At 44.5% G+C, this 13,345-nt stretch overlaps 1 protein-coding gene across 4 annotated transcripts; it reads right to left on the bottom strand.

The window, feature by feature from the left end:
* Positions 1-6,938: 6,938 nt before the first annotated feature.
* On the bottom strand, positions 6,939-13,345 carry LYSMD4 (LysM domain containing 4). 4 transcript variants are annotated; one of them, XM_082736503.1, is made up of 4 exons: positions 13,267-13,345; positions 11,721-12,010; positions 10,814-10,838; positions 6,939-9,292 (listed from the first exon to the last, which is right to left on the bottom strand). In XM_082736503.1, the coding sequence occupies exons 2-3, from the start codon at positions 12,000-12,002 to the stop codon at positions 10,827-10,829; spliced, it is 294 nt and encodes a 97-aa protein (XP_082592629.1). In that variant the 5' UTR covers positions 12,003-12,010; positions 13,267-13,345; the 3' UTR covers positions 6,939-9,292; positions 10,814-10,826. The 4 variants fall into 4 exon arrangements, with proteins under 4 accessions (XP_082592629.1, XP_082592626.1, XP_082592627.1 ...); XM_082736500.1 differs by lacking the exon at positions 10,814-10,838; XM_082736501.1 differs by lacking the exon at positions 10,814-10,838 and having other exon boundaries at positions 12,673-13,288.

Genomic DNA, 13,345 nt, shown 5'->3' with positions numbered 1-13,345 from the left:
TCCGTGTGATCAGAGCCCCTCCCCAGAGCACTGCTGTAGTTGTCCCTTGGGACTCCTGCAGAAAGGAGGGAGGGATGGAAGAGGGCCCAGGGCCCAGGTAGGTTCTGCACATCACCGCCATGCCAATCCTTCCCAGGGCTGTGGGGCCTGACCACGCAGGGGGCAGGGAGGGTGGCCCATCTCTCCTCAGAAGCTGTTGTACCCAGGTGGCTCCTGGAGAACAGACAAAAATGGATCCTGTACCTTCCCCCTCTCACCACTCCCCATGCCCTTACTGGCCCTCCTCTCTGAAAATAAGCTTCAAGGAACCTTGTCCCAAGATGTTAAGTATTTCGGGGAAATGGCTGTTTCGGGGAAGTTTCCTTTACTGACACAAATGAGGTTTATTTCTCAGAGTCAAGGAGCCTGGCTCACTGGCACCACCCAGGAAATAGGCAGGTAAATTCTGATTCCACAGTTCTCCCTCAGGTGAAGGCAGGGATCTAACTTCTTAACAGGTGTGGCCAGTAACACATTGGGGACCAGAAGATATTTTCTCAGTCCTTCTCTTTCTTCTCTTCTCTCAATTCTGCCTCCCCCTAAAACCCTGTTTTGGGAGGCAGAGAGCAGCAAAATCCCAAGCAAAGGGGTTCAAGACCCCAGGGTCCCAAGCCAGTCAGCCTGGGTGGGACTCCCACATCCCCATTTGCAAGTTACATGATCTTAGCTTCATTTTTCCGTTAACAAAACAGGAAGAGTAAGTGCCAACCTCCCGAGGACACCGTAAGGAAGTGAGTTGGTGATAAAGGTCTTAGAGCATCATCTACCATCTCGGGAGTGCCATGGTTTGAATGAGGATTATTTTTATTCTGCACTGCATCCCAGTCTTTTCCCAAAGAGAAATCTTCACATCTGTTTGGGTCCTTCCTATAGCCAAGCTCAGGCTCCTGCCTTGCCAACCCAAGTGGCTACTGTCTCAGTTCAGGAACTTGAGTTCTTCTTCCACTTCTCCCCTGCACACTCCAGCCATGGCAGCCTAGGCTTTACATGGAGCTGTGACCATCCCCCAGCTGGTATCTTCCAGGCAAACCTTCCTCAACTCTCAGCACCACCCCAGCCAGCACCCGGCTGGTGCAGGGCTCCAAGTACACTGCTTCAATAAACGGATACATTAGTCTACTAGGAGGTCATCCCATCGTCTTCTCTGCCACTCCCTCTAGGCACCAGGTATGGGGAAGTGGGGAACCTGCCAAAGCACAGGGACAGATACCCTGATCTCCTGCTAGGGAAAGCAAACACTTTAAAACCCCATCTCATATACAAATGGTTGTAACTTTTTAGGACACACATTTCTGCTAAGAACTCCTGGCTTATGTCAGGAAAAGGCTTTCAAGGAATGGTAGAAGACAGGCCAGGAGAGGGAAGCTTCTTTGCTCACTTAAAAAGCAACATGAGGGGCACCTGGGTGGCTCAGTCAGTTAAGCTGCTCACTTTGGCTCAGGGTGTTGGGATCAAGCCCTGTGTCAGGCTCTGTGTTCAGTGGGGACCCTGCTTCTCCCTCTGCCCCTCTCCCTGCTTGTGCACATGCACTCTCTCAGGTAAATAAAATCTTTCAAAAATAAATAAATAATAACAAAAAAATAAAAAGCAACATGAAAGCTATGGTCATAGCTGGGGAAAAACCCACAGGGAACAGGCAGCAGTGCCCCCTGCATTGTACCTACAAGTGGGTAGCAAACCCTTTTAAGAAAAGCTTCCTGGAGCAACTGTGTGGCTCAGTCCATTGAGCATCTATCCCTTGATTTCAGCTCAGGTCATGATCCCAGAGTACTGGGATCCAGCCCTGCATCAGGCTCCGTGCCCAGCAGGGAGTCTGCTTGAGGATTCTCTCTCTCTCCCTGCTTCCCTCTGCCCATCCTCAAGAAGACAACATATATCAATCCTGACTTTAAGCATAGTTTAGGAATGCTATAGAAATTGTTATCAGTTTAAAATAGGCTGTCATAATTCTGATACTTTATGTTAGCCTCATGGTAACCACAAAGAGAAAATCTGTAGTTATCACAACAACAACAACAAAAAAAACCAGAAACAAATGATAAAGAATTCAAAGCATACTGATACCACAAGACACCAAAATACAAAACAAGACAGTAGGAGAAGAAATAAGGAGCAATGGATCTACAAAACAGCCAGAAAACAATGAAATGGCAACAGTAAGTCCTTACCTCATCCATAAATGGATTAAATTTTTCAGTCAAAAGACATAAAATAGATGAACAGATTGAAAAAAAAAGAAAAGAAAAGAAAAGAAAAACCACAAGACCCAATGAAGTGTTGCCTACCAGAAACTCACTTTAGCCTCAAAGATACACAGACTGTGAGATGGATAACGATACTTCAAGCAAACAGTAACCAAACAAAAACAACCAAACAGGGGTAGCTGTACTTAGACCAAGCAGAACAGATTTTAAACTAAAAATGGTAAGAGACACAGGTCATTACACACAGATAAAGGGGTCAATCCATCAAAAGGATATAAAATGTAAGTATTTATGCATTCAACATTAGAGCACCTGAATAAAACAGAGGATAAAGGAAAAACAAACAGCAATACAATAATTATTGGAGACTTTAATACCTCACTTTCAACAATGGATATATCATTCAGAGAATCAATTAAAAAAAAAAAAGTGGATTTGAACAGTATAGACCAAATGGACCTAACAGATATACAGAGACCATTATTATCCTACAACAGAATATACATTATTATCAAGTGCCTATGAAACATTTTCTAGGACAGACCATACATTAGGCCACAAAACGAGTCAAAGAAAATTCAAGGTTAAAATCATATCATGTATCTTCTCTGAACACAATGATATGAAACTGGAAATCAGTAACAGGAAGAAAACAGGAACATTCATGGAGAAATGGAAATTAAACACCACTCTATCTTTTTTTTTTTAAATTTTATTTATTTATTTGACAGAGAGAGAGATCACAAGTAGACAGAGAGGCAGGCAGAGAGAGAGGGGGAAGCAGGCTCCCTGCTGAGTAGAGAGCCCAATGCAGGGCTTGATCTCAGGACCCTGAGACCATGACCTGAGCCAAAGACAGAGGCTTAACCAACTGAGCCCCCAGACACCCCTAAACACCACTCTCTTAAACAACAGATCGATCAAAGAGGAAATTAAAGAGGGAAATAAAAAAACTCTCCTGTGACAAACTAAAATGGAAACACAACATACCAAAACTTACGTAATATGTGCAGAAAGCAGTTAAAAGAAGAAAATTCATAGCAATAAGCACCTACATTAAGAAAGATCTTAAATAAGCAATCTAACATTTTAAGAAACTAGAAAAAGAAGAACGAAGTAAACCCAACATTAGCAGAAAGAAGGAAACAACAGATTAGAGCAGATAAATCAAATAGAGAATAGGAAAATAGAAAAGATTAATAAAACTAACAGCTGGTTCTTTGAAAAGATAAACAAAACTGATAAACCTTTAGCTCGACTAAGCAAGAAAAAAGAGAGAAGACCCAAGTCAACAAAATTATAAAAGAAAAAGGAGACATCACAACTGATACCACAAATACACAAAGGATCATAAGAGACTACTGTGAACAACTATTCACCTACAAACTGGACAATCTAGAATACAAAAATTTTTAAAAATATATAATCTACCAAGACTGAATCAGGAAGAAACAAAATCAGAATGGATCCATACTAGTAAAAAGACTGAATCAGTAATCAAAAATCTACCCAAAAAGAAAAACCCAGGACCAGATGGTTTCACGGTGGCTTTTACCAAACATTTAAAGAAGAATTAATGCCAATACTTTTCCCAAACTTAAAAAAAAAAAAAAAGGAAACATTTCCAAACTTATTTTATGAGGCCTGACCAAAGGTAGAAAAGTATCAGGCACTACCTGATACCAAAGCCAGGAAAGAACACTATAAGCCAATTCTCAAATTCTCAATAAAATACCAGCAAACCAAATTCAGCAGCACATTATAGAGATCATTCACCATGACCAAGTGGGATTTATCTCAGGGTCAGAAGGTGGTTTAACATATGCAATCAATGTGATGCACCTTATTAACAAAATGAAGGACAAAAATTATATGATCCTCTCAATAGATGGAGAAAAAACATTTGACAAAATTCAAAATCTATTCATGATAAAAATTCTTTTAACAAATTAGGTGTAGAAGGAATGTCCTCAACATTACAATGGCTATATATGACAAGGCCACAGCTAAGATTATGCTTGATGATGAAGGGGTGAAATCTTTTTCTCTAAGATCAGCAACAAAAACAAGCTCACTCTCACTGCTTTTATTCAACATAGTCCTGGAAGCCCTAGCCAGAGTGATCAGGCAAGAAAAAAAAAAATAAATAAAAAGCAGGAAATTGGGGAAAAAAAAGTAAGTAAAATTGTCTCTATTTGTAGATGACATGATTTTATGTATACAAAATCCTAAAGACTCCATTAAAAAAAAACAAAAAACAAAAACTAGATCTTAGCAATGAATTTGGTAAAGTTCCAGGATACAAAATTAACATACAACAATCAGTAGCATGTCTATACACTAACAATGAATGACCTGAAAAGAAATAAAATGATTCCATTTGCAGCAGTAACATCAGAAACAAATAGTTAAGAATAAATTTAACCAAGGAGGTGAAAGAATACTGGACACTACAAAAAGACACTGATGAAAAAAGATAATAAATGGAAAGGTATCCTGTGTTCATGGGCTGGAAAACTGAATATTGTTTACCGTTCCATATTACTTAAAACCATCTATAGATTCAATGCTATCCCTATCAAGATTTCAATGGCAAATTTTACAGAAGTAGAAAAAAATCCTAAAATTTATATGGAAGCACAAAAGACTGAATAGCCAAAGGAATCCTGAGAAAGAAGTACAAAGCAGGGACACAACACGTCCCGATTTCAAGCTATATTATAAAGCTATAGTAATCAAAACCATGTGGTAATGGCATTAAAACAGATACAGACCAGCAGAACAGAAGTGAGAACCCAGAAATACATCGATCGGTGCCCATACAGTCATACTGAGAAGGGAGCCAAGAAAACTCAATGGAGAAGAGTCTCCTCAATAAATGGTTCCGAGAAAATGGGTTTTCAGGTGTACAAAAATGAAAGACCTCTATCTTTTTCCACTCCCCAAAATTAACTCAAAATGGATTAACAACTTGAATGTAAGCTCCTTTATGGTAAACTCCTTGACACTTGTCTTGGCAATGATTTTCTGGATAGGACACCAAAAGCATAAGCAACAGAAGCAAAAATAAACAAGCAAGACTAAATCAAACTAAAAACCTTCAGGGACGCCTGGGTGGCTCAGTTGGTTAAGCAGCTGCATTCGGCTCAGGTCATGATCCCAGCGTCCTGGGATCGAGTCCCACATGGGGCTCCTTGCTCCGCAGGGAGCCTGCTTCTCCCTCTGACTCCGCCTTCCATTCTGTCTGCCTGTGCTCCCTCTCGTTCGCTCTCTCTCTGACAAATAAATAAATAAAATCTTTAAAAAAAAAAAAAAACCTTCTTCATAGCAAAAGAAACAATCAACGAAATGAAGACAACCTACGGAATAGGAAAAAATATTTGCAAACCATATATCCAATAAAGAGTTAACAGCCCCAATACATCAGGAACTCACACAACTGAGCAGTGAAAAGAAAGAAATGTAACAATTTAAAAAAATGGCAAAGCACCTGAATAGATATTTTCCCAAAGAAGTTATACAAAGGGGCGCCTGGGTGGCTCAGTGGGTTAAGCCGCTGCCTTCAGCTCGGGTCGTGATCTCAGGGTCCTGGGATCGAGTCCTGCATCGGGCTCTCTGCTCAGCAGGGAGCCTGCTTCCCTCTCTCTCTCTCTCTCTGCCTGCCTCTCCATCTACTTGTGATTTCTCTCTGTCAAATAAATAAATAAAATCTTTAAAAAAAAAAAAAAAGAAGTTATACAAAGGGCCAACAGGTACATGGGAAGGTGCTCAACATCACGAATCATTAGGGAAATGCAAATCAAAACCACAGTGAGATATCCCCTCATGTCTGTTAGAATAGCTATCATCAAAAAGACAAGAGATCACAAATGCTGGTAGGGATGTAGAGAAAAAAGAACCTTTACCATTCTTCTTCAACCCCAGGAAGACTTCATTATCAACAGAGGCAGTTTAAAGAACTACCTTCCCGAGGAAGGACTGTGGCATGGCCTTGACTGGGCAGTCCTGCTCAGGGTGACCCTGGACTTCGGCTTGGTCTCTGCAGCCTTGTCACTCCAGGGTAAAACGGGAGCATCATTTTCCTGATAACATAGATTCCCCAGGTGTCCACAGTGTTGGGCACTACAGTTCAATGAAAAGACTGAACATTTCCTATCAAATCTAATTACTTCTTTAAAAATTTTACTTATTTGACAGAGATCACAAGTAGGCAGAGAGGCAGGCAGAGAGAGAGGAAGAAGCAGGCTCCCTGCTGAGCAGAGAGCCGATGTGATGCGGTGTTCGATCCCAGAACCTGGGATCATGACCTGAGCCAAAGGCAGAGGCTTTAACCCACTGAGCCACCCAGGCACCCCTCTAATTACTTCTTTAAAACATTAACTCCCAAGACACTATAAATGTAGTAAAATGTGTAGAAAACAAGCTTCATGGTGTCTCTTGTGTATACGAAACAAAACCACTTTAAAGCACATTGTACAGACCAATCAGTGAGACCCTGCTGGTTTACCACTTCTGTTCTTCACCTGTTCGACCTTGAGCAGCACAAGCCCTGGGGGGACACCCCTGGACAGGGGCACCTCCATGTTCTCCAACATTGTCACACATCTTTTAATTCTGAATTACCACCCCCGTTGAAAAAAAAGAATCCTCAATTTTTATTCAATTATTCAAATAATCCTCAATTATTTTATTCCATTTTTTTAAAATAAGAGATACATATATTTATTCTTTGCCCGGCAAAAGCCATTTCCCCGTGGGTCTCTAGGCTCTGCCTGGTGAAGTTAATGATACATTAGAGAAACCTGCAGCCTCCAGGGGCACAGTGAGCGCACACTTCTGGCTGGAAAAACAATCACATGATCAAAGCAGTTCCTGTAGCAAAGATCCACAAGTTCATTTTATCCTGAAGACCATTTTGGTTTTGAAGAAAGGATTTACTTCTGAAGATACTTTAAGTTTACTAACTGAACCCAGGGCAAATCGTTCCCCACACAGCTAAGAGGAGAAAAATGAGAAGCCCATTTCAAGCACTCTTACCACCACACTCCCTTCCTCTTACTTGAAGAAATCTTCCCAGTTCATCTCTAGGCCTGATGTGTCCAGGGACATAAACCACCTCCAAGCTCAGCATTTGTGCAGTCTTCCTCCCTGAAGGCAGGCTCCTCCGAACCATGTAAGCCCATTTCCACCCTTCCATGGGACCAAGATGGGCTCCAGCCAAACAGGCCTTCACCCTCACCTCGTGTACCCCTGCTCCACCTGCAAGGCCTGAGGCTGACCCAGGCCTCCCTTGAGCCTCCAGCATGTTGCAGCAGACACCTGCTGTGTAGACGGGAAAACCTCTGGCTGATGGGAGCTTGTGGTTTGGTCTTTTAATATTATGAGCTACACTATATAAAGTGTAATTAGACAAAGAAAAACACTGAGCCTGATTCTGGGGCAATGGCTCTAGACTTCCCAAGATTAGAGTCAGGGAAGCAGCAGGAAGCACGCCCATTCTCCCTGTATCTCCCTTCCAAGTACCTCCAGGGGCTGCTGCTCTCAGCAATGCCAGACTGGTGACTGGCATTGACTGTTTGGCCTTAGATGTGTCACATGTTGAGACCTTGGCGATAGACACTCCTCTTCCTCTCTGCACCTACTCAGCTCCAGGCACTGGGCAGCACGAATCCTTCCCAAGAATGCTAACTTGGGTAATCTGATTAGCCACCTCAGTGGGGATGCTCTTCAGAAGAAACTGAGCAAAAGCTCCAAATGATCTAGCCAGGAAGTGCTGGCCATACCATGCAGCAGCTTAAAGCAGGCCTGTGTACCCCTAAGTAGTTCTAGAAGTACAAGGTACACACCTGCCATTTATTCGGTATTAGAGCAATTCGGATTCAGGACTTTTTTGATCCTAGAAGTGATCAACTGGTGGGACAAATATGAAATAGAGCTAATTATAATTCGGTCATACTCCAAAACAGGGTGATATTCACCACTGCTGGACAGCACCTTTGCCAGGGAGACAAAGAGCACCACGTGTCACGGCAGAGGACACTGCAAACAGCAAAGTGACCAAAGCTGACCTCAGAGGCTCCCACAGTGAAGGTCCAATGCTGCTCCTCAATTTCCAAACACTTCCAACTTGGGGGCCCATGCAGTGCCAGTCCACTATATACCTTCAAGAAATGGCATGTGTCACATGCAAATGTCTCTTCCTGTACCTCTGGATGTAGGGGAATGGCAGGGGGGGCGCATGGTTTGGCTCCCACAGCCTTGGATTAGGTCAGCCTATTCCTCAGGGTCAAATGTTCTGGAGAATACAACGGCGGCTTCTGAGACATGTCCGTAGGTCATAGAAAAGGAAAGGCAGCATCCTAGGATATGACCGATGTCAGGTGATCCACATTAAGAGGCCAAATGCTCACACTGGCCTGATTCTTTAGAAACAAGAGCTAGTTCCCTGCCTGGGTGGTTTGACTGAACTGGCTGTCTGCAGAGGGGACAGTTGGCACTGGAACTGCTAATCTGGGGGCTTGCCCTGGAACTGCACTCACGCTCATCGAGCCATTGGGGACAGCAGTTGTGTTCAAGCTACTGGGGATCTCGCCAGTAGCTTGTATTTTAAAATAGACCAAATAAAAAACTGGTAAAACAATCCCAATTAGAAGCATGATAAAAACGGCATTCCACCACTGAATTCCACAGTCGGCACCGTTCGTGGGGGTCTTTGGAGAAGTCGGGAGCAGCGGCTGATTGGAGGTCTCTGCCGAGTAACTTTCATTTAAAAAGATTTCTGACTGCACCGCGCGCTCAATATTCTGGTCAATGCCCTTAAAGAAATCTGTCAGTGGGCTGGAGAGGGCACCGGCGCCTACAGCTGCTCTATCTGGGTCTGGCTGCTCCTCGAAGGTCACTCTGGTCTCTGAGGATGGGCTCAGGAGGGGTCTGAGTTCTTTGTGGGTCTCTGTAAGGATCCCATGATTTTTCACTGGAATCTTAATAGATTTCAAAGCATATAAGTCTTGTTCTCTGATGAAGTTGTTGACTTTCTTGATATCTGCCACCTAGGAAAGCCACGAAGACAAACAGCACAAAACATGTAAACTCCTTAGAATGAATATCCAAAAAGTAGCTCTTTCTGGAAGAGGATCCAAGCCCACCCCGCTTACAAATCTGATGAATATTGGAAAACCGCACCTAGGCACAAAATTAGTTTAGGCTGAATACAACTGTTTTTTGGCTTTAACTCAGCCGGAATGTATAGCTTAATCATCACGTTTCCATATAGATTTACAAGTTTGAAAAACACAAGATCAGTTTTGGAAGAGTCTCTTGCTAATTCAAAGTGTGACCGCAACAAAATGTTTTTAGGTGAAACCCAACCACGGCCAACTTAAAAAGCTTATATCCCTTTCTACTTCTTCTAACTTTTGAGGCAACAGTGCCCCCATCTGGCTGACTTCCCTCCCACATCAGAACCCAATTCAGTAGCTGATTAGGGATCCCCAAACACAAAGCCTCAGCCAGCTCCACACTCAGAACGTATTTTAACTGTTATAATACTTAAAGAGGTAGGTCCTCCTGATTCTACCATGTTTTCTTGCCCAGAAGTGCTGTATGGCATATAAATTAATTTTCTAAATAAAGGGACCTAGGGATAATACACTTCGGAAGATTTCACACACTTGTGATAATTAGAAACATATAGAAAATCATGAATCAAGCTGGAAAGTATGGACTGAAATCTGTTGCAATTTTAGGACTGGAAGAGAAAGGAACAGCACTAGGAGTTTTACAAAGTTCGGGACAAACTCCTTCCACAGTCGAATCTTAAGGGAGGGTTGGTGCAGACCGTTAAGTCAAAGAGAAACCCTCCCTCAAGCTAATGTTTGAACTTAACTTGAAAGCATTAGAGGTGGACCTTAAGATTTGACTCATAAGCCCACTAACTAGAGTGTAAATACAGCCACAGACCTTTAGATAACACTAATTCAAATCAATCATCTCTATTATTTCACTTAGTGAGCAACTGTTTTTATTATCTAATTGAATTGAGGTGGCAGATATTTTTTAACAGATCACACCTGGAAACTAAACCAGCTTGAGACCTGTTTGTCTTTGCCCTTAGTGAATTAACACAAAATTTATATTTACTTTAAATTGGAAAATTGATTGCTTTTTGGAAGCATTATATGTAACATCTTCACAGATGTATTAGACATCAGTATTCCAAGAAGCCCACTGCATCCACTCAGTGTGGGGTTGGATTCATTGTCAGCCCATGTTCCATAAACCACACTGTATGCCTACAGAAAAATCTCAGGACAACTGAGAGACCACAGTAAGTCCCTAGAGACCAGCCTCTTTATTTCTTCTTGGAAATACAGCATCCTATACAATGTGTTTAACCATTTGAACCTTGTTAGATAAATGACAAGAAACTAAGGAAAAAGTTTCTAAAATATATTGGTTAGATAGCCTTAGGGGAGGCCACAGAAAGTTGTAACAGTGTCATTAGCGAAATGAAATAAATCGTTTCAATCTAGGAGAAAATGCAGCAATTCCATAAATACTTTCCTACTTACTTTGCCATGTTAATCACTCTGAATGCTAAAAACATAATTAAAGAGAGAAACAGGGTTATACAGATACACAGCGTACAAAGGCTAGATCATGCAGTTCTAAGAGAGGACATAAAACTTGACCAAATAAGCTATAAGCAACAAGAAAGGGTCAGAAAAATGAAGCAGCTAAAAAAGCAAGCCTACCAAACAAATCTTGGATAAATTCTGCTGGCATCTTTGGCTCTAGTAGGTCTTAAAATGTGCTTGGGGAAAAAACAAAAACAAAAAGGTGGGGGAGGCGGAGGGGGACATCTGGGTGGCTCAGTTACCTGAGCATCTGACTTTTTTTTTTTTTTTTAAGATTTTATTTATTTGAGAGAAAGACAGAAAGCACAAGCCAGGGGGAAGGGTAGAGGGAGAGGAAGAAGCAGATCCCCGCTGGGGCTCGATCCCAAGACCCTGGGATCATGACCTGCGCTGAAGGTAGGGCCCTAACTGACTGAGCCACCCAGGTGCCCCTAAGCATCTGGCTCCTGATCTCAGGATTTTGAGTTCAAGCCCCCCACATTGGTCTCCACACTGGGTGTGGAGCCTACTTAAAAAATAAATAAATAAATAAAAGTTTCCGAAATTCAGTTTGGAGGGGCAGGGAGAAAAGTACTTTGCAGAGAGGGAACTGCTCCAACACGTGAGATTCCTAACCCTCACTTTTCATGATCTCAAGGTTCAGAATTGAAAGTACTCCCACCTGCCTTCCATCTCTGGCTAGATTGGAGAGTCCCTTCCGGCTACAAGAGGCCTCTCCAAACCACCTCTGGGGGGTCAGGAAGGGGCAGCAATGGCCTCCACCCTTCAGGGCATTGCTCTGTTCCTCCGAGCACGCAGGAGCCGAGGGACAGATGGCACCTTCACCTGTGGGGTTTCTTACTTTGCAGCCATACTGAAGAGCGAGCTTGTTGAGGCTGTCCTCCTGGGCCAGCTCCCGCTGCAGCAGCACCACGTCCCCTGCTCCTGGCTGGTGAGGGTGGTGGGCACCCTTCTTCTGGCGCTCCTTGCCCCGGGGCCGCAGAGCCACGCCGTGGGACTCTTCCTCAGAGGAGTCCCCCGAGTCCCCACCACCATTCTCAAACATGTAAACGTGGCTGGTTGGAGTCCTACAGACAATGGCTGGGCCTTGGAAGGTCTTGGTTAACACTTCCTTCTGCCTCATTTTCTTAACTGAAAACCAAACCCCATGGTTAATTCCACATAAGGCACATTCACTCCTCTGCGGCTACATTAAAGAGAAGTGTCTTGTTAGAGATTACGCTTTTCCCTGATCATTGCAGAGACACCATCAGTACAAAAAACAATGTGTTGTACACTGAGATGGGTTGAGAGGGAGGTGTGTAAAAAATAGCATTTTCCCCTTAACTGCATCCCTTTTGCACAGAATGAAAGAATCCTTCCTTTCCCCCTTATTTGGGGGTGGTGCCCCCCAAAACCCACGCAGATAAAGAAAATTCTCTTTTTGGTCTCAGGGGTAAAGACGCTGCTGGGACCCTTGCAATGAGAGCGAAGGGCTGTTCCAGCTTCCTTGCTTTGAGGATCCTAACTCGGAACTTTTGTCCAGAACAACTCTGGTTCACTACTTCACACACTCCAGAGTCCCCTCGCCAAGAAGGTCAAGACTAAGGGCACTTGCTTATGAGAACTAGGAGAATAAAAGACTTTGATTTCCAATACCGAAGGCTTGAATTACGTTGTATGTGGGCCAAGAAGGGCAGAAAATTCCTGTCGAACTACGAAATTCGTCCAGTTTCTCACAGCTGCCCCTGCCTTCATTACATCCCACGCCTGGTTTTATTTTCACCTCCCGCCCAGTGCAAAAGCCACGCCACCTGCTTTCCCCTCTCGGAGCGGTCGGAGCGAGGTTCCAGAAACGAGAGCTCAAATGCGGTGAATGACAGCCTCCGACCTGCCGGCGTGGGGCCCTTCGGAGCCCAGGGGAGCGGCGCCTTCGGGGACAGCTAGGGCCCCCCGGCGCGACCGTGCCGCCCACCGCCTCCTGCCCGCGCCCTACGGACCCGCCGGCCCGGAGGAGGGAGGCGGCGGCTCCCAAAATGAGCTCAAGAGCTCAAGGCCCGCCAGGGACCCCGGCGGCTCCAAGGCCTCAGTTTCCCTCTGAGCCCTTTCCGTGCAAGGAGGGCGGTCCCCACACAGGCGCTGACGAAAAAAAAAACGGGGCGCGGCCCGCTCCTGGGCTTAGATGGGCGGGACCCCAACATTCCACACAGGCACGACCTCCAACCTCTGCCCTCCACCCCAACCACCTCCGGCCAGCCGCAGACTGTGGCGGTCGCCGCCCCTCCGGAAGCAGGAGGGCGGCTCGTACCCGAGGCAGAAGCGCGGCCCACCCCCCTGAGCCGTGGCGCCGCTGAGGGCCCGCGCGCTTCCCCTTCCAGGACCGCGGCCCCTCCTGCCAGGCCCGGTACCTCAGCGCCCCGGATCCTCCGAGACTCGCCGCCGCCGCCGCGCCTGCTGATTGGGCCCGAAAATCAGCAGGTCTCCAGG

The sequence above is a fragment of the Mustela nivalis genome (genome assembly GCF_964662115.1).
Source record: "Mustela nivalis genome assembly, chromosome: 6".
NCBI classification, from domain to species: domain Eukaryota; kingdom Metazoa; phylum Chordata; class Mammalia; order Carnivora; family Mustelidae; genus Mustela; species Mustela nivalis.
The sequence above is the reverse complement of the archived record's forward strand: the minus strand, read 5'-3'. Positions and strand labels throughout refer to the sequence as shown.